General features: G+C 35.4%; 1 protein-coding gene across 4 annotated transcripts; it reads left to right on the top strand.

Annotated features, from left to right (window-relative positions):
* The first annotated feature begins 4 nt into the window (after positions 1-4).
* LOC105210951 (uncharacterized) lies at positions 5-23159 on the top strand. 4 transcript variants are annotated; one of them, XM_054232807.1, is made up of 9 exons: positions 5-131; positions 560-666; positions 740-2184; positions 2329-2618; positions 12013-13258; positions 13316-13762; positions 13817-14410; positions 14471-14597; positions 14670-23159. In XM_054232807.1, the coding sequence occupies exons 4-9, from the start codon at positions 2589-2591 to the stop codon at positions 15055-15057; spliced, it is 2832 nt and encodes a 943-aa protein (XP_054088782.1). In that variant the 5' UTR covers positions 5-131; positions 560-666; positions 740-2184; positions 2329-2588; the 3' UTR covers positions 15058-23159. The 4 variants fall into 4 exon arrangements, with proteins under 4 accessions (XP_054088782.1, XP_054088783.1, XP_054088779.1 ...); XM_054232808.1 differs by lacking the exon at positions 5-131 and adding an exon at positions 156-313 and having other exon boundaries at positions 560-662; XM_054232804.1 differs by lacking the exon at positions 5-131 and adding an exon at positions 156-313.

Genomic DNA, 23159 nt, shown 5'->3' with positions numbered 1-23159 from the left:
AAAGCACAGAGTCGCATTCAGCTGTTGTGAAGGCAATGTGTTCAATTACAACCAATAACTTGTGTTTACAGTGGCTGTCAAATGTTTTTGCACCTTTTTAAATAATTGAATTATTGCAGTATTGTTGAAAGGTGATGCATTTTCAAAAAAAAAAAAGAAAAATAAATAAAAACAAGTGGTTAAATCACATTGAAATATTTCAAGTTTTTTCTGAATATCGTAATGAAACGTAATAGAAATAGAATATAATTGGTATTCGATATGTTAAATGTTAGATGACATGCCAAGGACATGAAGACCATCAGGAATCAAGGTATTATTAAATGGCTTTGATTAAAACACATACCCAAACCTGCTTAAACCGGCAAGCCTTAATTAATTGTCATCAAAGTCATCTAACGGGAGGCCCAGCAAAAGAGCTGTTTCGATAGGGTCGGACCAAAGGGAAAGGGGGTGTTAGAAGATTGGGGATTAGGGGGCATTCAGAATAATGATAATCGAAAACTGTTATAGCACAAGTCAGCCAGTGTATCTAATATTTTTCCCGTGCCGTACCTAGTGTGAATGCAGATGTAAGAGTAAATGTTGGAGCTGTTTGGAAAATGTGCACAAAAACAAGGACGGACTAAAAGTATGGAGCAAAACAAAAACATGGAAATAAGGTAGGTATGTACATAAATGGGCTTTCATACACAAATTTGATTACATGTACATATATAAATACGTCTCTACTGCGCAGATGTCGCATATGGCACGTTCCGTTCCCTGCCGCACTGATTAATTGAACATTTCGCGACACCAATTCTCATCTATACTGGAGCACAGACAAAGGACACGAACAGATGATACCCATTCGTGGCGTTTTGTCTATCTGCCGAATGCGCTGGGTGCAGTTGAGTATTGAGTTTTTCCCGTGTCGGACGCATTGAAACCGTGAAGCGCATCAATCAGCGGCGTTGCAAAAAAAAATCAGCAATTACACAAGAGTCCTTCTGGTTGGATAAAAAAGGCAGCACATTTATTAATATCGTTTTTTATACAATATATTGCATGTTTTGCAAAATCAAGAGTATAAATAATTTATAAAACAAGAGAGCATAGCAAAAAATCGATGACTACAGGCTTTTTGCCGTTTGTGGCAAATATTTGAAGGGATTTAAAAGAGCATTGCACAATACAATTACCCACAAGCAGCGCTGGGAAGAGCGAAATCACATGAAATTTCACGTATTCAAAGAAAAAACTATGCAAATTATTGTATACTTATAGGAAAATATTCAAGCAAACAAAGAAATTGATGCCAATTTGACACTGTATCAGCAAATTAATTTCATAACGTGCCGTGCGTGGAGTGCGGCAGAAGGGAAAATATCGATTTGTAACATAAAACACATTCGTTGGCAGATAGCAGAACAAAGAACTAGGCATCTATACGGCTAGAAAGGATCGGGAACATCAGCGAACCCTTTACGAGTTGTCACGAATGGACCCAGCTGAACGGTGAAGTGAACTGGAACGACAAACAGTCGGAAAAAGCAAATACAGTGAACTTTAACTATTTATTTAAAAAAGGCGATAAACACAGCTGTTGAAACAGTGGAGAGTTGCGTACTCAGTGCTTCCGGTAAAGCGTTGACCAGGCACGAGAAACACCGTTACTTAAAGCGAAAAAACGACATTTAAGTAGAAAGAGTGCGGAAATAGCAAAGTAAACGTTAGAGTGCAACTGAGAGAGTGATAATACAGAGAGATAGAGAGAAAGAGCACAACTACTAAGGCAACATTGCATTGGAGCGCATCCTCAATCGAGCGCAGAAAATACAGATTTTTGTACCGTTAATTAGTGCAACAACTATCCTACAACTTACTAGTGCACTTTGTGTGTACGCCGCTGTGATAGTATACGCTCACCTTGACTCAAATTCAACTAACGTGTTACTGTTCGTCGATTCCAAACATACATAAATTCTATGCCAAAACCAGCAAAATGTTGCCATAAATCAAACGCACAACGGTTAACTTGGCCAAGCGCAAGTTGAATTTCCTCGACGATATTCTTCAATTTTTTTTAATCCTTACAAATTTACATGCAATCAACTGCGAAACAAGAAAAATAAATAACCACGTTCTATAAAAGTAATTAAATTAGCGTGAAAATTTTGTGCCAAAGGCTGTGCCTAAAACGTAAATATTTTATTAATATACAAACGTTTTTTTTCTAATAGTGTTACTCACATTGTCTTTTTTGTTTTGTTCTTTCATTTCTTTTATAAATTTGAATTTTTCAATTTTTGCTGGGTAAAAATTAACGGTAAGACCGCACATCAGCAATTGCAATAGCAGCTGTAGCAACAACTACAACACTAGCAGCACATTTTCGCCGTTGCCGTTGTTGTTGTCGGTGTCGGTGTCGGCATCGTACGCTGCTTGGTGCCGTCGCTCGCTTCGTAAGTCAAAGTAAAAATTCCGCCGACGTTGGTACTGTCGCCACTATTCGCTTGCATCAAAAAAAGCCGATTTAAACCAATGCATTTAGGTTTCAAACGTGCAAAACGCCAAAACCAAAAACGTTTTTCGATTAGTAAAAAATGTCTTTGCCCCGAGAATGGAATTTTCCGGTGAGTACAAGTAAAGCAGTTACATTTTTTTTTTTTATTTTAAATAATTTGAAGATTATTTGAAGTTACAATATTAAATAGAAATAAAAATTTATAATAATGCTACAAAATTACAAAAAAGAAAACTTTATGTTGCATATAATCCAATTAATTTAAGTACGATTGAGATTAAAATTTTATTTAAAGAAAGCTTTACATTCACTAATCTCAGTTTTACAAAAGCAAGTTTCTTCTAATATTAATGATTTGGGTTTAGGGGTGTGAATTTTTGATTCAAGCTGAATTTTTGCTTGCTTTATAAACAGATCCACTAAATATTATCGAAATGGTTTAAAATTTATAAGGTTGACAACTTTATGTCACTTTCCTGGTTTCCCGGAGGGTTGTAAGTAGCTAAATCTCGATTTAGTAATTAGATTTGTTTGCCAACAGATGCAACTCCTCTGAAAGTATTTTTCAAAATATTTTTTTTTTGAAAATCGTAAAATATTAACGACCTGTTCGAAAATTGTAATTTTTCTTATTTTACTTTGAAATTAAACGAAAATTATTTTAAGTATTTTTAAAAACACTGAATTTTTAAATAAAAAAAATAATAATAAATGTGTCGTTGGAATGAATCATAGCAAGAATGTCTAAATAGTTTTGTGCATAAATACGTGAGCGTGCAGAAATCTGTGTTAAGGTCCTTACAGTCATGCAGTCCCAATTTGCGATGACTAAGCGTTCTTTTCGCATGCAGTTCTTATATTTGAATGTTTGTATTTGCACAAAAAGCAGTAATTCGCAGAAATATTTGGCTTACTTCAATTAACTTTTTATGTTGCGAACATTTACGTGGAAAACATTTAGTGGCAACAAATTGCTTGGCTATTATCCAGCGTATTTTTTAGTTCGTTGTTTAAACACGAACTTTTAAAACGATTAACATTTCCAAGGCGAAGTTTAATAATTACTAGTTGCAAGAATTTTTGAAATACGGTGGAACTTCCATAACTCGAATTTCTATAACTCGAAGATCTCTATAACTCGAACTTTTGAATTGGCAATAGCGTTTAGATATCAAATTTAATACAAATTCTCTTCCATAACTAAAACTGTGGGTATATCTATATTTTACCGCTTTTTGAAAAATTGTATGTTTTAATGAAAATTCTATAATTCGAAGTCTCTCTAACACGAAGTTTTTTTGTGGATGATGGTGATTCGAGTTAAAGAAGTTCCACTGTAATTGTATTTAAATTATTTGACATTGGTTTGCGGTGATATGTTATATGTGGAAGGATATTGATACTATTTCATGGTATATTATTTAAAGAAGATAGAGCTCAGATATGTATACGGCTTAAATAGATTAGGCGAGGGTTTATAGGTACATACATATATGTATGTTTTGGATAAAGAATCGATATAATACATTTAAAATCTATTTTAGAATTTTTAAGTCCATAAAAGCGATTGAAGAATTAATATCTTTCTTGATATTATTACACTATACAACAATCGGCTGGGTATTATATCAAACTTACTTTTTCCGGGAGATTGAGTCATAAGTTAAAAACGTGTGTTCTTCGATTTTCGAAGTTAGCCTCCAAAATCGAAATATTTGCCTTTTGGAGGCTAACTTCGAAAACGGAGAACAAACTTTTTTACTTACATACATATGTATGTATGACTCAAATCACGGACAATTTGTATTCGATTTGGTCGTATAGTGAGTGTTAAGATAGAATAATCTATCTAAAATAAATTAATGAAAATATATTACTTTATATTAATATAGGTGAAATTACATTAAAGTTATTTCTCTATCGCATAAAAATGCGATATATTTGTTTTACCGAAATGTAATTCCATTTGTCAGTTTAGAAAACGTTAAAATATAACTTAATGTTTTTAGAATACTAGTATATTAGTTTTAGTATTTGAATCGTTATTTAGAGGTTATGTTTTAATTAAAGAAATAAAATCTTTCGAAAATTGATAATGTTACTAAAACGGTTTGTTACATTGTATTTTATGCCAGCAAATCTCGGCTCTGCTTCTTTGAGATATATTTAAATTTTCCGCATCAGGAAAGCTCTTAAAACGGAAACTCAAATTATTTTCTCCTCATTCTGATTTTATTTAAGTTGGTCATCCCATCTCACAGTTTGTTGGAATTATTTAGAATTTTTTTCTACGACCAGTAAATAGTTAGAGCTTTAAGTTTATTATCTTTTATTAACGTATATTTCGGCAGTATAAATATAAATTTTAAGTTAAAAATATTGTGTAGAACATGAGTTACAGCGTTCTGAACACCTTCGTCTCGAAAAAATGGGATCGCACTTCCTCCGCGACTGATTGGGTTACCAAAACAAAAAATTGCAGGCCTTTTAATTTGTAAGCTCAAATGCATGGACTCGACTATTAGCTAATGAATATATAGTAGAATCCCGATTATCCGTATCAAATAAAACCAGGAGTATGCCGGATAATCGAAAATCCGATTAATCAATCTCAAAGCAAAACAATATTTTATTTTAATACATTTTTGTTATGTAAGGGATTTTACATGCGTCGTTTAGATAATACGATATATAAAACACGAGCTATAACGATACGTGTTAGGTCTACAACCTTGCTTCCGCCGTTTTCCAATAGATATCTCTAGGGTCAAGCACTGGTAGATTAAATCGATTTTTTTTATATCGATCTTGGACATTTGCGTCAACATTAACCCAACAAAATATTTGTAGAGATCTGTTTACATCCCAAACTTATTCTCAACTGAAAATGTCACTTTTTGAGCCGAATTCTCGACATTTGCGGGAAATTTTGCTTTTCTTTTTTAATTCCAAGAAAAGTGCGGCTGAGGATCATCGACATTTGTAACCGTTTTTATAAAAAAAACTTAAATTTACAAAAAAAAAAAACGGCGGAAGCAAAGTTGTAGACCTAATAATTTAAAATATTGGTTGAAAATAACTTGTGGTTGATCTTTTGACGTAATTAATCACATTTCATTACGGCTGTGCTTCAACTGTAACAACTGTATAGGATCTGATTTGTCTTGCGTTTCTAATCACTTAAAAATAACATCTAGAGCTCCAAAAGCTTCTGCCTGAGATAACATACATTCCAAGTTTCAGTCTATTCATCATCTTCTCTCTCCTTACTGTTCCAATCGTCAATGATTTCTTCATCAGTTAATATTTGGAATGCAGAGCCTTCATTATCGTAGTTCAGCCACTCCCTAATATTCTATCATCATCACACCTTTCACCAATGCTAAAAACTTCCATTGCTTCTGTTATTTCTTGAAACTCGTCGTACGGTTCAATTGAAGAATTTGATAAAGTTAATTTTAATAATTTATTCCATGCCGTTTGAATGCCCAAATTCGTATAGATGTTCGGATAATCGGATAATTTGGAAAACATTGTGAATTTTTCGTATTGTTTGTTGCCATTTTGAAAATAATTGATAGATAATAGTCCATTCTATGCGTTTTCGCGTGTTGAGTGTACCCTATAAATTGCAAGTCATTCGGTCAAGTCGTTTTTGAGATGGAGGAGAGATTGAGAAGAACACGCTCAAAATTTCCAAAACTCAACTCACTCAAAATTTCCAAATTGCCAACGCAGCGCTTCGAACAGATCCTTCTTCTAAATGCTGTATCTTTAATACGACTTCGAATTTTTAAAAATCTCCTTACTACCCTATTATAGACAGGTTAATAAAGCCATTTGTGAAAGAAACAAATATCGATTTTTTTTAGCCCATCACATGGGGTGACCCCTCTAAATTTTTTGTAATGACAAAATTGAAAAACAATAAAACTCAATTGTGAAAATTGTCCTGAAGTTCTTTCTGTTGTTCATTTCAAAAAGTTAGACTTCCAAAAACCCCTTATTTTTTAATTTTGATCATAATTCTATTAGCATGTCCTAAAGAAAATTTGTTTTTTAAAGTATATCTATCTTTTCTATGCCAGTAACGATATCCAACGTTAACCAAAATTTATTAATACGAGTTTAGGAAATAATAAGGCCCTAGCTCTTCTATCTGCATTTTATTATAACTAACACTTCCTCCCAAGTGAAAATAATAAAAACATCAATATACGTACGAAACGAACAACCAAACAGACATTAATAATTATACCCTGATCAGGGTATATTAAGTTTGTCACGAAGTTTGTAACAGCCAGAAGAAAGCGTCGGAGGCCCTATAAAGTATATACAACTGAGTCGATTTAGTCATGCCCGTCTGTCTGGATATATATATAGATATCGTTTTGAAATTTCGCAGATGTTATTTTCTCTTCAAGATGCTGCTCATTTGTCGGAATTGCCGATATCGGACCACTATATCATATAGCTGCCATACAAACTGAACGATCGGAATCAAGGGCTTGTATGGAAAACTTTCGCATTTTACTACATATCTTCACGAAATTTGGTGTGAGTTATTGTTCATAGAAGTAATTTAATCCCCGAAAAAATTGTTCAGATGGGTTCACTATAGCATATAGCTGCCATACAAACCGAACGATCGGAACCAATGGGTTGTATGGAAAACTTTCGCATTTTACTACATATCTTCACGAAATTTGGTGTGAGTTATTGCTCATAGAAATAATTTAATCCCCGAAAAAATTATTCAGATCGGTTCACTATAGCATATAGCTGCCATACAAACTGAACGATCGGAATCAAGGGCTTGTATGGAAAACTTCCGCATTTTACTACATATCTTCACGAAATTTGACATGGATTACTGCTTAAGGTAGTAATATAATCTCCGAAGAAATTGTTCAGATCGGTTAACTATATAACCTTAATGTTTCTAGCAAACAACCCGGCTAAAAAGAATTAGTAAAAAGTTTTCTTTTTTTTACTTACTTTTTCTTACGTCTTTAGATTTGCTTAAACACATAGTTACTAAAAGAAATGCATCTGTGAAGGGTATATTAGCTTCGGTACAGCCGAAGTTAACGTTTTTTCTTGTTTTATATTAAGATAACACCTTCTTGGTATAATATAAAAATAGAATTTATTAAGCTGAAATACCAAGAAAAGGAAGAAAATTAATAGTTAACGTTTTTAACAGTAAAATGATATATTATTTGATTCTAGAAACCCAGGAAACATCATTATTCGTCAACATTGAACATTGTCAAGTTGCATGATTCATGAGGATGTGAGTGATAGATGACGTCAGTGATTGCTAAGTGCAGCACTTATTATTACACTATATAATTATATTTTCGTGTATTCAGAAGTAATAATGATTAATATAAGCAGTTGATAGTTGTTGTGTTTCATGTGATATTCCATTGTATGAGAATTATCACGTATACGCCCTGTAGTACCCTTATCACTACTTAAAGCGAGCATTCATAAGCCTTGCAAATTTATTTTCTATCGAAAATTCATGAACAATGAAAGCGCTTTAACAAAAATAACAACAAATAGAGTCTTATTCAGTATACATACATCCCGACACGCACACACATAGTGAGTCGCACAAAACAGTTTTACTTTCAATACGAAGCCATTGCGTCTAAGAGAAGCCAACATGCACGTATTTGGAGCACGAAACAGATGTTCTTGAACTTTTACAGCTTCCTGCATGCCAATAATAGTAACAACTATACATACATACAGAGTAAAAGAATAAAAATAAAACAGTTTATTCACAATGGCACCCTCAATACATATGTATGAAGGCATTTGCGCGTCGGCCGGCAGATTACCTCACACAACTACAATATGGTTAACCAGGTTTACTTTGTAACAGTTGCTATTTTATTACTATGCATTTCTCTCTCGAAATGCTCTCTTTGAAACACATTTAGGGCGCATGTTCAATGCATGATGCTCTGCTTTGTAAATCGTTCTATTTTCGTTTTTCATATTTATTTATTTCCTCCCTTTGTTAATGGCCTGACGTTCAGGTCCATTGACACCGCACAACGACGGCATTACCGCAATGGCTTATACATATGTACATATATCTACTAATGCTTTCTTCTTGACCTTAAGGTGTCATGGGGCTGTGCGTACCATTTTGAGGTTATGTTTTATTTGCGTACGCCAAATGCATATATTACTACATAAGTACATGTGCAAGAATACGGTTACTCTTATTATTTATATATCGCTTATGCATTTACATACATAAGTACATATGAAGTCCAAATATATAATATACAAACAGTTTACACTTAACCCCAAAAGTGTAAATAAATCAAGTGTGAAGTTCAGTACATGGCAAATGGATTCAACGGTGTCAGTTGGAGTTCATGTGACCTCAAATACCGAATACTACCTTACACAGTCCAAAAATGGAGGAAATCGGATTATAACCACGCCCACCTCCCATACAAAGGTTATGTTAAAAACTACTAAAAATGCTTTAATTCAGTAAGGGAAACCACCGGAAACCTTAAATTTTATTATAAACATGGTACAGAAGAGGTGCACTCAAAATGGTATACAAAATTTTAAATGGGCGTTGTTCCGCCCACTTATGGATCAAAAACCATATCTCAGGAACTACTCGACCAATGATTCCTAATGATATGTTGTGAAAATAGTCCAAATCGGTTCACAACCACGCCTACTTCCTATATACCAGAACGTTGAGGTCGACCTGAATAGTTTACTTTACAATATGCCAAGTAAGCACTAGTGAAGATATCGGAACAGAACTTTGCAAAAATACTACATTTTAAGAAAAGCATCGTCCTTCTAAAAATCGTTGAAATTGGTCCATAAGTTTTCAAGACTCTATATATCGAATAACATTTTTTTCTTTTTTCAAAACTATAGGTAAGCCTCTCAGATATTTTGAAGAAATTCAGAGGGAATATGCTTCTTCTAATAATATGTCTCCGTGCCTAAAATGTGTGAAATCGTGTCTAACTTCACCTAACTTCCATATACATAATATTATGGTTTCCAACATTTAATGGACTTTATACCATGTGGGTCAAATTGTTTGTAATATTAATAAAAGTCAATAAATAAATTGCGAGAGTATAAAATATTCGGTGACACCCAAACTTAGCCCATCCTTACTTGTTTTATACAGAGTTCAGTCGAATTTTGAGAAAAATCTGTTTATAATTTTGAGTGAGAATATCAACTATGTTAGTGAGAATTTATATTATTTTTATATTATTTCAGTGAGAATTTAGCTATTATTTATTAAAATTTTAGGACAATATTCCAGAGAATGTACAATGTATTATGATAATAAAAAATACGTGAATCTCAGGTAATCCCATAAAACAAAAACTGTCGATCTTTGATCTTAGTTAAAAGTAAAAAAAAACTGCAATATAATTCCTCTTACTCTAACTACTGGTTGCCAGGCCATAAAGACATCGAGGACAACGAAATCGTAGACGGGATTGCCAAGAGCGGTCTCCCGAAAACGGGATCGACATTGGTAAACTTATGCATTGTTTGTACAATGACATAGACAGGTGCATGATAAGGAAAATCAAAGCGTGTTGGATTGATCTACCGGGTTGTAAAAACGCAAAGGTCATGTGCAAAGCGTTAGATCAGAAATATACAAGTTTCCTACTGGCACTCGATAGAAATGGCTGTAGGACCATGGTTGGCATTCTTACTGGTCACAGCCTAGTAGCAGCGCACGTCTATAAGATGGAGCTGTTAGATCGGGGTGAATACAGTAAGTGTCAAGAGCAGGGCACCAAGGAAACAGTGGAGCATCTCTTGTGCGTTTGCCCTGCGTTAACAAGGCAACACTTCAATTTGTTAGGGACCTCACGGTACAATAAGTTGGAGGAGATATTGTTAGTGAGGCCTTATAATCGCTTAAAATTCGCGTCTAGCGCTGCCAACCTAAACGGTGACTACTACTCAGGGAATACGAGAAGGCACTCCATCTGGTATCGTAAAGGACCATAATTAGTTTATGCATGGCCTGCTAGCCTACCAGACTAACCTAACCTAAGAACACACTCACTATTCATAACATAACGGTAGTAGAAGTAGTTTTTATGAAAGTTCATACTCAATTATTAATTATTGAGTAACTTCGTCGAATTAAGTGTCACTTTAAAAGTAAGTGTTAGTTGCTAAACATTCTCTCCGTTATTTAGCTTATTTTATAAGATGAATTCGTTGATGAATTTTACTGTTTGAAATTTCGCTTGAAAATACGAGTTAAAATCACAAAACCTTGCATCTGAAATATTCTCAGTTATTGTTAAAACTGAAAGTCTCTTAGAATGTTGTAGAATTATTTGTAAGACTTGACTTCGCTTACCACTAAAAAGTAGTTTTGCTCGACATTTGTTCATATACGATTATTTTATTGTTCTCTTACTGCAACTCTGTATACTTGTACAATACTTGTGTCCTTGAATAGCGAGTTCTATACGTTGACCTTGACTACTATTTTATAGAGATTGTATTTGGCGGGTGCGAAGGGGTTACACTTAAGTTCATGGAATCTTCCTGAACGCCGTCATTTGCCTGTATTTATTTACTTTTTCTCCATTTGATGAGTTCATTTATTTATTTGTTGATTCGCCGAGTTGCACTGGCGGCGCTTGTTATTAAATCGATTAAACAAGTAAGGTAAATTGTAGTTGCAATTTAAGTAATTGATTGAGTGCGGAAAACTATTTATGAGACGATTTCTTGTATATATAGACATAAATGGTGCATTTATGTAGATATGTAACATACATTATGAAGAAGTAGTGTGCTTTTAAAGCAATAAATTGCTTTATGAAGAAAACCAGCTATACCTATGTCTATATGTATATCGGTATAACGGTGAAAACAATAAATGGAAATATTACTTTGCGTGTTGTTCGCGCTTTCCAATTTATTTATGTGTAATAAATAGCAGACTACTTGAAATAATTAAAAGCTTATTGGCATTATAACTTGTGCTTTGTTGTCTGTGTAATAAATCTGGATGCGAAGTAAAAGTTATATCTTCTTTAAACAATCAGTTTGTTATTACACCAATAAAGATCTGGGCGATTTTTACTGTCAGTTAATGGAGTGTAATTATAATTGGTACTAGGCACTAATCTAAAAAGCCGTTTCACAATTTTAACTTCATATCTAAATATTAGTTTTCGATTATCATGATTTTAGTCACACAGAAACCTTCAATTAAACATATAGTTGAATGAGAAAAAATACAAAAAATTATAATAAAGATATATTTTAGTGTCGACCTTTCTATGAAATATTTCTTAATACTTAATTCTACTAATTAATATTTCCTAAAATAATTTAGGTCTGGTATGGTAGATATCGTATAACCATAACTATTTTATATTGAGTTATAATATCCCACAATCATATTTGGAATTCTGGAATAATTTGTATAAACTCTTGGACACTTTCAGAATTCACGGGGACCGTTATACGGCACGAGTGAATCGTACCCAACTGGTGGAGTCCAGCACCAGTCGGGAGGGCTCATTCGCACATCGACGGACAGCGATGGAAATTGTGGCGTTTACATTACCGATCGGCATAATCATCACGCCGCCACCGATATACCACCATCGCCGCCTCCATCACTTGTCGGCACATCGTGTGAACTGCCGACAACGGTTGCTTGTTCTCAACCTGCCCCACCATCATTGCTCACCGAGTGTCAACAGTCGACGGGTTCGCTCTTCTCAGTCGTGTCGGCGCCACCAGTACAGCTCGCTGAACTTGACGTCAAGCAAGCGGATGCGTTCAATAGCGGTGGCTTCGCAAAAGTCATGGGCATTGCCGGAGGTGTTGGACTGCAAGCAGGCGTCGGTATGGGTTTATCAACGATGGGTGGGAGTGCGCAAAATGCCTATTCGACCACATCAATGGATGCAACAGCTACCGCGACAGCTATGGCTGCAGGCACCGCGATCAATTGCGCAATGGACGGTACGGCCACGATCGCTGGCACCACCACACATGGCATACAACGTCGTCCGGCAACGTTGCCCATTAATACGCCATACTGTCCGGCACCGGTCAGTCGCACTTTGCACTCCAGCCTCTTGGAACATCAAATTACCGAAATTGAGGAAGAGGATAATGAAAATCTGTTGACTGTCTCCAGTATTACAGCGCGTCCATTAATCGCCAAATCGCGTGAGATACGTTCGAATCGACAGCTACAGCTGATCGAACAATCCGCGAAACGTGGAGCTAAACAAACGCGACGCGCTAATGTGTCCGCACACGCCGCCGACGGCCGGTCAGCCGATACGGATCAGTGTGTAGTGGGCAAGCGTACAACCTCTGCTTCATCACGTTCCTCAGTTAATGCTGATCCACCGGACGGTGGTTATGGCTGGTTGATTGTTTTTGGCGCATTTTCAGTGCAATTTTGGGTTGCCGGCTTGGTGAAGTCCTATGGCGTATTGTATGTGGAAATTATGGAAACCTTTCCGAGTTCAACTGCAACCGTTGCCTCTTGGATACCCGCCATACTATCAGCGCTCTGCTTAGTTTTAGCGCCCGTCTCCAGTGCGTTATGTCAGCGGTTTTCTTGCCGTTCGGTGGTGTTCGTTGGTGGCATATTTTGTGCGTTAGGTCTTACGCTGAGCTACTTTGCAACTAGTCTGCTACATTTACTCATCACCTTTGGAGTGTTGACAGGTAAGATTTTTGCACCTTTCTCTATTCTATCCCACTAAAATTAACTCATTCACACAGGCATCGGTGGCGGCCTCTCTACAACACCCGGCATCGTTATTGTGTCGCAATATTTCGACAAACATCGTGCGCTAGCCAATGGCATCTGTGTTTCGGGTACCGCTGCTGGCAGTTTTATATTGCCAGTGCTTATAAAACATCTGGCGGAAAAGTTCGGCTTTCACGGCACTATTTTAATTTTGGGCGGTTGCATGTTTCATGTTTGCATCTCAGCCACACTTTATAGACCCATAGAGGATTACAATAGTGAAAGCGGCAAGTTAAACGAAGAGGAGGAAGAATCGGCGAAACCGCTGAATGACATCAACCCCAGTACAACGGGTATGCTTACTGGCTCTACATACTTGGACACATGCGGTTCTACGCTCAATAATAAGTTCATAGAGCATCTGTTCCTTGAGGAATCGAAAAATCGTCTCAATGATCTATACTCTGGCAAGCAAAGTGGTAAGTAGCGTCAAAAAATCTATTTGAAAACTTTGACTAATATGACAACATTAGCAAACGAAAAGCAAGCCGCTGCCGGCCAAGAAAGTGATGATGAGGTAAAGGATGTTATTGGTGAAACTACATTTATCAAGCCAATGAAGAAGGTGCGCAGTTCGGGTATTATGCATTCCGTTGAGGATCTCAGCACCGACTCCACTTGGGTGTATCGCAAGAATTCCGGCACGGATTCAAACCGTGGTAGCCGACGACGTCGTAACGTCTTCGCGAATGACGAAATCATCTCGAAAATACAAGCACATCTGGAGAAACCACTTTCGCCACCCGCCGTGGTGACACGTGGCCTCAGCAAAAGCATGGAAATACCCACACCAGTTAGTAATTTTACCGATTTGAACAAACGTGGCGAGCTGCATGATCTCAGTGGTGCCATAGTAGCGCAACCACCCATAGACGCTGGTGCCAGTGATGGTGAAGATGATGATGATGACGATGTCCCACGCACCTGTTGTGAGCGCATCGAAATGTACTTGGATATTAGTTTATTGAAAGATACTACATTCATATTGATGTGTTTGTCGGTGACATTAATGTCGGTTGGTTGTCCTTATATGCTTTACTATCTTCCGGCACATGTCATTTCAATTGGTGAGTAAAAAAAATTCGAAAATACTGGAAGTTTTGGTATACAAATTTATTTTAATTTAGGCAACAACAAAAGTCAAGCTGGTTATCTAGTGGCCGTGAGCGCTGTGTTGGATTTATGCGGGCGTTTAGGACTTGGCTGGTTGTCCGATTTGCAGCTTTTTGATCGCAAAAAGACCTATATATTTTGGTGAGCATTCATCTTTCAATCAATTAACTCTATACTTTTATGATGCTAAATGTATAAACACTTCCATTTTAGTATACTAGGCGCTGGCATAGCCGTACTCACAATACCGTCAGAGGACACGCTTTATTTAATTGGACTCTCCGCTGCCGTTTATGGTTTCTGCTTGGGCAGCTGGTATGTTTTGATGCCGGTGCTGTTGGCCGATATCTTCGGCACAGATCGTATTAGTTCCAGCTATGGTTTGGTGCGTATGTTTCAAAGTATTGGCGCAATTTCGGTGCCACCGTTAGCGGGTTTTCTACGTGATCTTTCTGGTAGCTACGAGATCTGCTTCTATTGTATGGGCGCTTGCATGGTGTTGGGCAGCATACCGTTACTAGTTTCGGCATTGCTTGAGAGTCGCGAACGAGATCCGTTCGAACAACCCGATGAAAGTGATGAGAATTCCACAGTATCTTAAGCGGTTTTGGAAGAAATATCTCTTGATTGCAATCCCTTAATGACATTGTGGTTTAAATAGCACATAACGTTTACGATAGATTGGTATCCCTGTGCTAATACTATCCACTAGTAGTTATTGTACACTGTGTTGATGTTGTTGATTTAGTATTCCAATGTGTTTTGAAATTCCTGTTCGAATATATAGTACACAATTTACTCAGTAAAGTAGTAACACAATCCATAGTAATTACATATTTACACACATACATAAAGGTATGTATTCCAATATACACTAAGTTGCTGTACTAGTACTAGTAGAACGTAGATTTCTGAAACATTGCCAATCAAAGTTTTCTGACAAAGATCATTTGCATATTATAGTAGTCTTTAGGAAACGCGTTCCTGACTCAACTGAAGTAAAACGAATTTATTTTGAAAAAATAAAGTTTAAGGCAGTACACACACAATTATCACTGTTCATACTATTAAACTGTTAAAGTTCAATAACTGCTTTAAACTTAGTTTTTAGTGGCTATGTTCTTCTGTATGCGAGCGGCAAACGTATACACGCTACCTAACAAACCTTGCAATCCGCTTACAAAAATCCGCTATCTATATAAGTTGAAATAAAAACGGTCTAACCGTCGATTATCTGAAATTTCATTAAATTCTGCGGAAACGTTTATTTAATCATATAAAGTTTTGATAGAATGTACTCGTATGAGGAAATTTTAAGAGAAAATTTTGATATCTCCCTTTCACATACTATATTTTTTTATTATATACAGTTTCGAGCAAAGTAATAGCAGTTCATTGAAGAACATTTTATCTAACAATTTAGTTTTGATATTTTTGATTTTTATATATATTTCATTTGTACTTACTTTTATGAACTACAAGAATGAATATTAAGTTTCGTATTGTTTTTGACCCTATTGACATCATGAACCAAACGAGAGAAAATAGGTTTTCTTTTTACTATATCTATCAACCCTATTGCGTATCTGTAATAGACCGAATATAGTCGACAGATAACTGTAGACCAAAGAATACATTACGAGTTAGTATCTGAGAATATGACAGACGACTGAATCGCTAGTGATCATTTTATATTATATATTTTAGTATAAAGAAATGTCAAATTCAGACAACTGCTTCAGACCAGTTGCCAACAGTATTTTACGACTTTGAAGTTTGGCACGAAGAGTTTTATACTTGAATGCATATTAATTAAGTAATATATGATTTTTAAATACATAGTTAAGTTGAAAATGTTTAAATATAATTCTTGGTACAACATTTACCCAAAGTATATGTTGTAGAATGTGTATGAATGAATCTAGCGTGTGGTTTTACGCTTTCCAGCTTCACAATTTTGACAACGAACAGGGTGCATAGGTTCAAAGTCGTTAGAAATATCAGGCAAGTGGTTCGCAGTAGTACCGGAAACAAGAGAACTACCGAGTGCCGTTTCAATAGGATTTTCAGAGCGCTGTTCAATTGCTGGCATGAAAAGCTGTTTTGCAAGGCATCGCAGGAACTTTCGTCGTTTGTCTGTTTGTTGGATATGGTCGTTGTTTTCGGAGTATTTAATGAATCCGGCTAGAGCGCTTATATATAGCCATTGCATCAACGCCTCCTTTGGTAGCGTTGTAGTCAAGGATATACTGTGGCTTGTTTTTCTTCTCAGGTACAATAGCATTTGTCAAGAGCGTACTGGATAGATAGATAGTATAACAGCTCTTCCCTTTTTTTTTGATTCGAGAAAGTCAAAAATTGTTGACAGTTCTGCTCGTTTGCGGTCTGATTTCATTTCATTTGGCACAAATGTTTTGTTTTGACGAACAGTACCAAGAAGAGAGAGTCCTTTCGACATCAAATGCCTAGCCAGATTCAATGAAGTAAAAAAGTTATCACCGATTATGGTTCTTCCGGTGTTTTGCCAAGGGTAAACCAGTCTTTGCACGACATTCTCTCCAAGCAATACGCCTTCTATTTGCTCATCGAATCGAATATCGTCTTCTTCCAGTATCATTTCGTTTTCAACATCAGATTCTTCGGGATTTATACCAGGTGGTACGTAATCATCAGTAGAATCATCAAAATCTAGGCCCTCTTCTGCTTCTTCATCAACCTCACTCAATGGATTCTCAATATGGTTTTGAAGCTCTTCGTACCCTAGCCTGTGTTTACAATTTTCTTTTATATCATCCATATCATGGAAAAAAATACTCTTACCGTTTAACGAGTCGGTTTGAGGCATGCCCAGACATATTTATTGTTGTTTTTCCAAAAAATTACGAGTTGAGTGAAAGAGTGATGTGAATTTTCATACATTTTATATGTTGTCTACATTTGTAAACTAACCGCCAGGAGATGATCATTTTGAAAAATAGGGTCTGGGGGGTGCTGTAAACTATTTTTTTTACGTGTTAGTGACCAAAGCTGCTTAGTCTTGATTTTTAGGAAGCTACTGAACATTTCGGACCATGTTGTTATGAAAAAAAATTTTTATTCAACTTTTTCTGCAAAAATGCTACAAATGTAGACTACCGAGCACATAAAGTTTAAAAAATACGATCTCATAGAGTATTTAATGAACATCGTTCGTTTTGGATATCATTCGTAATAATTGTCAATAGATTAATTCACGAGTTCTTTCACAAATCTGTGCAATATTTCGTCATAGCTTTCCAAAAATGTAAATACAGAATTGTCATCTGTGTATTTTTGTATACTGAGTAAAGTAGCCTAACGTAATGTGAAATCCTGTTGCAGCAGCCGGTCAATTATATTGTCGACTATACTACCGCGGCCTTACAAAATTGAGATGTCATAAAGTTTAATAAGTGGTTTCCTTTATGACTTTATGAGGATTGTAATATTTTCTGCATCATTTCAATATATTTAAATCAAATAGCTCTAGTAAATACAACAGACCTCCACATAAATAAATATGACTTTAAGCTCAGTAGCTCATATATTATGGTTGGAGCTTAAGCTTTTCCATGCGGAGCTATTCCGAATAAGGAATGACACTCAAATGAATAATACAAGAAGAAAACTAGTTGAAAACTAGTTCCAAATTTTGGCCGATGCCGATTAATCGGCCAGTTGGCAAAACTGAAGGTAACAATTGCTCAGAGACGGTCAGTTTGGTACTATAGGAGAAGACCTGTGTACCATCAGGACAATGACAGGCCTCACATATTGATAGTGACTTGATAGAAACTTCGGAAGCTTGTTTGGGATCTTCCTTTGCATGCACCTTATAGTAAAGACCAGCATCAAGTGATTATTACCAGTACCTGTCTTTGGCAAATAATGTTAATTGTAAAAATCAACGACTGTTTCAGTGTTTGTCAATAGCAACAAGGGCTTCTATAAGAGTTGTTTTTAAGACATTATTTTTATTATTTGACCGATACTGACCGATGCCGATTCTAAGGCCAGACTCTATTAAAATGTCATAGTAATTGGGAGAAGCATGGTAGAATACGCAATCCCATTGATAACTTGTCCTCTTATTACTAAAAAACGGTTCGTGAGGCAAGAAGAAACAGCAAGTAATTAAATGTTATCAAAAATTAGATTAATAATTCAAAGCAATGATTTTTGTACTCCTACTAACGTTTACTGATTAAAATTTAAATTAAATATTTACGTTCAAATTGAATTTAATTGGAAACGAGCACTGCTATTATTTTGTTTAATTTTTATGTAATCCAGCAAATTAATTCTTAAAGAAAAATATTTAAAATTAATTAAAAATATTTTACTTAAACTGTTGTAATATGTACTGTGTCAGCTGCTATAAAAAATCACGCAGCTGTATAAACTTATTCATTATCGTAACTCTGGGTTATGATTCACGATGAATAATTTGCACTCTGTTTTGATAAATACTTTGCTATTTTTTACCATAAGCGCACTAGTTCCAAACTAGTTCACTTTTATGCGTTAATAGAGCATTCAAACTTTACATTAAATAAATTTAAATAATTATTTATTTTTCAAAAACATAATGTTTAGTTGATTACATAATTTTTAAGAAATATATAATATTTATTTATACATAAAGTACATAAATATATTTAATTTCAATAATTGTAGATTGTTTTTAATGCATAAACAATAAACAAATGCATGTAAAGAGTAAACTGAATGCAAATCGAGTTTTCAAAACTCCGCATAAAAAATAGTCAAACACCATTGTTGTATTTGTATTTAGAATTAGACCATATTGTGTAATTGTTATCATCGCTCTTGGCAAAATATTTGTACCCACTAAACACTAAATGCTTTTGAAGCAAAAATGTTGTAAAACTAACTGAATTGAGGCATTAAATGTAATTTAAAATAATTAATAACTCAAAAACAATTTATTTGCAACTCAAATTTGGAAAAAAAAATCTTTTAAACATTTTTCTCATTCACTAAAATTTATAAAAACAACTTTTATACAGACTTGAACGCAACACTGAAAAAAAAAATATCGAAAGTCTACACTTACAACATCAATATTCGACCATTTAGCTCAAGTAAACTATGAGTTTTTGTTGAAAAATAATCTTAACTTAAAACACAGAAATTAGTTATGTTACAGACGCTTCCTGGGTTATTAGAAAGTCATACCGGGTAGGTAGGTAGTAGTGCTGCCCTGTTATAGTTCGGGCTCAATTAGCACTATCTGTGCCATTTTGATGCACTAGTCGTTGACCTTTTTTATTTGCTATCAAGTTTAACCTACTCGTTCAAACCATTTTGTGGTTTCGATGAAGCTGCTAATATCTGTTATGCTTTTTGTAGACATCCATTCGAGGTTTGATGCTTGATGGATTCCCAGTGTTCTGTGTCGGATCTGCAATAGGACTGGGCAATCACAGCGGAAGTGGAAAATTGTTTGCTTATTCCCTGTTAGTTCGCAACTTCGGCATATGTTATTGTAGGGCATACCCATTTTCGACGCATGTTCTCCAAATGGCCAATGCCCTGTTATGGTAGCAGTTAGTCTGAAGATACTGTTCCTTGACTTATTTAATAAGTCGTTAGTTCTCTTCATGCCGTATTTTGGCCATATCTGTTTGGTTATTTTGCATTTAGTTGTATTTTTCCATCTGTTGTTTGCTAATTGTTGAAATTGTAAATTAAGCTCTCTTCTGATCGAGCCTAGTGGGCTTGGTATTAATTCTGCCTCCGATTTGTTCAGATAAGCTCCTGTCTTAGGCAGCTCGTCTGCTTTTTCGTTGCCGAAAATGTTCCTGTGGCCGGGAACCCAGATCAAGTTTAGGATGAGTTGAACCCTAGGGTAACTTTCCAACTTGCGCTTCTGTGACATGGAGGCGGAAACTCCTATACATCTGTTATTAGGGGCAGGTGCAGAAGTTGTATTTTGTCGTCAGAGAGCTGGGACTTCTGGTAACCACTTTCAGCTTTTTATATTAGTATCGAGTTCAGAATTACAAAAGGAACGTATCAACTTTTTTAATACTAATCTGTAGACCTGCTTCGATCGCAAATGTATTCCCGTTCTTAATCTTATTATCTTCCGCAGACACTGATTAATATAAATGTGTAAATAGTACTCGAAGCGTATCATAAGCCTCCAAAGTACCAATATTGGATGTGTAATGTTGATAAAAGTTTCTGTAATTTACCATTACGACACACGACTAGAGTTCCACCTTCGTTTCGCGCAAACTTCGATACATTTTTTTAATAGTGGCCGACTCATGGCATGGTTTTTGTTACAGAAACAAAGCTTCTCATAGAATTTATTCAATAATAATCTAGAAACTTACTAAAATGAATCGGTTTACACTTAGGTTTACACTTACATGCAGGTCTTAATTTTAATCCGACCATCATTTGTCCAAGATGGCTTTGACATCGTCCAATTTTGAGATGTCATCAAAAAACTAAAACTAATGACCATCGTGATTCCTTGTCTCCAAATAAAAAACATTGGACTCAAATGTTGAGAGCTCATTTCTGCATATTTCTGCAACTCACTACTATGGCTCTTTCCCTTTCTTTTGACTCTAGCATTTAAAATGTCTCGCAATCTCTGGCAAATAGTTTGCACACTTGATCTACTTTTAGTTCTTTCCCCAATTTCCAATTTGTAAATAAACAAGTAAGAAAGGTCCAACTTCGGGTGTCACCGAACATTTTATACTCTCGCAATTTATTTATTTAATTTTATTAATATAATAAACAATTTGACTCACATATTCGGCATATATATGGTATAAAGTCCATTGAAAGTTTGAATACCCTAATATTAGTTATATGGGACATAAGGAAGTTATGTCCCGATTTCACTAATTGTTGTCACGGAGACATATAATTAAAAGAAACATATTCCCTTAAAATTTCTTCAACATATCTGGGAGTCTTAACTATAATTTCGGTAAATAATTAGTTAGAAGTACTGAGGTCCTTACTTTCGGTATATAGGGTATTGAAAACTTATGAACCAATTTCGACGATTTTTAGAAGGGCGATGCCACTCTTTAAATACAGTATTTTTTTAAAGTTCTGTGCCGATATCTTCACTAGCACTATCTTTATATATTATAAAGTAAACTATTCAGACCGACTTCAGAGTTCTGGTATATGGGAAGTAGGCGTGGTTGTGAACCGATTTGGACAATTTTCACAACATATCATTTGGAAGCTTGGAAGATTTATGAACCGAATTTCATTGAAATTGGTCGAGTAGTTTCGGAGATATGGTTTTTGACCCATAAGTGACCTTTATATGGGATGTGGGCGTGGTTATAATCCGATTTTCTCCATTTTTTGACTGTATAAGTGCGATCATTCATACCAAATTTTACCTCAATAGCTTAATTTATGGCTGAGTTATAGCTTTTTATACTCTCGCAACAAATGTTGCTGAAGAGAGTATTATAGTTTTGTTCGCATAACGGTTGTTTGTAACACCCAAAACTAAACGAGTTAGATATAGGGTTATATATACCAAAGTGATCAGGGTGAAGAGTGGAGTTCAATTCCGAATGTCTGTCTGTCCGTCCGTCCGTCCGTCTGTGCAAGCTGTAACTTGAGTAAAAATTAAGATATCTTGATGAAACTTGGCACACATATTTCTTGGCACCATAGGAAGGTTGCTTTCGATTTCGGTTATTGCCATTTTGTAGGCGTTGCAGTGGTCCGATTACGCCCATCTTCGAACTTTACCTTCTTATGGTGATAAGAAATACGTTCCAAGTTTTATCAAGATATGTCAGTTTTTATTCAAGTTAAAGCTTGCACGGACGGACAGACAGACATCCGGATTTGAACTTTACTCGTCACCCTGATCATTTTGATATATATAACCCTATATCTAACTCGTTAGCACTCTTCGTAGCAACTTTGTTGCGAGAGTATAAAAATGTCTGAAGGAGAATAAATCTGCAAACAAAATTTTTTATAGTTGGAGTCCAAAGAAAAGTACAATCCATATTAATATTATAAATGCGAAAGTAACTCTGTCTGTCTGTTACTCTTTCACGCCTAAACAGCTGAAGGGATTTTGATGAAATTTGGTACGGTGATAGATGATAACCTAGAAATGGTCATAGGCTATAAATAATCACGCCATCGTTCTTAGGGGGTAGGCAGTAGGCAGATAATTGAATTGAGTTAGTGATTTTCAGTCGTTTTTCTTGGGACTTTTGCTCTTTCATGTCGGCTGAACGGATTTTGATGAAAGTTTGTAAGGTAATAGATGGTTACCTGAAAATGAATATAACATCAAAATTATTACGTCATCGTACTTAGGGGTTAGGAAGTAGGCAGAAAACTGAATTGAGTAAGTGATTTTTTATGGTTTTTGCTGGGAGTTTTGCTCTATTATGTTCCGGACGAAGTCGCGGGTAAAAGCTAGTATTTATATATTTTTTATGAATAAAAATGGATTTCAACGTTGGTGCTATTTTTATAAGAGGCACTGTACTTCATCAATAACTTCCGAAATTTATTTATTTAATTCATAATTTTTGTAACTGCATTCAAATATGTATATACGTACATATATTATATTTATGTACATATATACGAGTATATGTACATATACTGAATGTTTGAATGCGAATATTGATGCAATTTAAATAT

The sequence above is a fragment of the Zeugodacus cucurbitae genome, chromosome 6 (genome assembly GCF_028554725.1).
Source record: "Zeugodacus cucurbitae isolate PBARC_wt_2022May chromosome 6, idZeuCucr1.2, whole genome shotgun sequence".
In the NCBI taxonomy this organism is placed as follows: domain Eukaryota; kingdom Metazoa; phylum Arthropoda; class Insecta; order Diptera; family Tephritidae; genus Zeugodacus; species Zeugodacus cucurbitae.
Note: the sequence above shows the minus strand (reverse complement) of the source record. Positions and strands in the feature narration are given on the sequence as shown.